This window comes from Merops nubicus, unplaced genomic scaffold (genome assembly GCF_000691845.1).
Source record: "Merops nubicus isolate BGI_N331 unplaced genomic scaffold, ASM69184v1 scaffold2803, whole genome shotgun sequence".
NCBI classification, from domain to species: domain Eukaryota; kingdom Metazoa; phylum Chordata; class Aves; order Coraciiformes; family Meropidae; genus Merops; species Merops nubicus.
The window spans coordinates 1-1,505 of NW_008600764.1; the positions used below are offsets into that span (position 1 = coordinate 1).

Here is a 1,505-nt window from a genome sequence, read left to right on the forward strand (position 1 = left end):
CTGTTTCCTATAATCTTAACGTAACCAGGGCCATAGCTGTTATCAAAGATTACCAAACTTAGAGCATAAATAACATTTTATTTAAATAAATTACTATTACAATATATTTAGTTTTGGTTTTGAGTTAAAAGATTTGTAGAGTCTTGCAGTTGCTAGCTCCTATGTCACAGTATTTGCTAAGCTTTATTTTATTTATATGCAGCTATTTTAACCATAGTCGTTTAACAATTAGCTGGATGTTGAGCTCAGGGGTGTTTACTCTAAGGACTATCCAGTGGATTTCAGGAAGAAAGACTTCACGTGTCTTCTTTCCTAGAAGGAAAAAAAACTGGTTTAAGCTTTTCGGTTTGGAGCTGAGGAAAGGATGTTAGAAAAATAGGTATGTGTGGAATGATCGGTGCCCTGCTCTAGAAACATACATGAAATACACCAGACAGAAACAGATTCATTTTTCTTTTCCCATTCTTAAAAGATCTTTGGTGTTTCTTGTAGAGTTTTAACTCTTTGCTTTCATCACCCTTTCTTGTACCCCAGATCTGTTGTGCAAACTGAATATAAGTTGGTATTGTGATCTCAAAGTTAATGCCACTTTTCTTAGGTATGAAATGGCTTCACAGGTTGTGTTGCAAGGAAAACCAGACTAAGATTCAGGCTAAAAATCATACTCAGACTAAGGAAATAACCATTTTTGTAGAAATTATGATAATACTTAAAACCCATGAGAAGTCCCTTCCTGTGCAGATTCCTGTGAGTCAAACTGCAGACTTGATTAAGACTGTTAACCTGAGCAGAGTGTTGCTAGTGGGGAAATGTTACAGTAAAACATCTGCTTCAAGTCCTGGTGCTGATTTGAGCTTTGCACTCCTTCATCATCAAAAATAGTATGGAAAACTATAGTAGTATACACTAATGAAGATAAGACATAATGAATAGTGGGAATTCTGGATCATTTGTGATTACTGAACACAGTGACATCGTTTCTGGTTCCAGGGCTGTGGACTGTGGTTGTGAGGCAATTACCTTGTGAAGGAATATTTATCATCACATTACCACGTCCTGGATGTTACTTAAACACTGAGGGTTTCACTGTTACACAAGTCACATCTTTTAATACCACCCTAACTGTGTTTTGCAGGCTAGAATTTGGTTTTGTTTTCATAAGGCCTGTGTTTGTCTCAGTGTGTCATCTCTGAGGCCTTGTACATACCATGACTAAATCCTGCTCCAGGGGAAGTTTGTTGCAATGTGAACACCTCCTGTGAAGAACTGTGCTCTTGGTGAGAGAAGAAGGAATGAACTTACCACTTAAAAATTCTGCTTGTATAGTCGCAGTGCTTGTGCAGCTATGTACTCGATGAACTCGGGGCTCTTTGGGTCCAAGTTGGGGGGGACTTTGATGGTGAAGGTAGGGGAAGTCAGAACATTCACATCTACCACAGTCTCGTTTTTACTGGAGGAGTCACTAGGTACCACCTAGGAGAGGAGAGAACCAAGCAGTGCTTCAG

At 38.9% G+C, this 1,505-nt stretch overlaps 1 protein-coding gene across 1 annotated transcript in view; it reads right to left on the reverse strand.

The window, feature by feature from the left end:
• Positions 1–1,305: 1,305 nt before the first annotated feature.
• CLUL1 (clusterin-like 1 (retinal)) overlaps positions 1,306–1,505 on the reverse strand; it is an 8,010-nt gene continuing 7,810 nt past the window's right edge. Inside the window, exon 7 of the mRNA XM_008937760.1 lies at positions 1,306–1,473. Within this exon, the coding sequence (XP_008936008.1) occupies positions 1,306–1,473 (168 nt within the window). The remainder of the gene's footprint in view (positions 1,474–1,505) is intronic.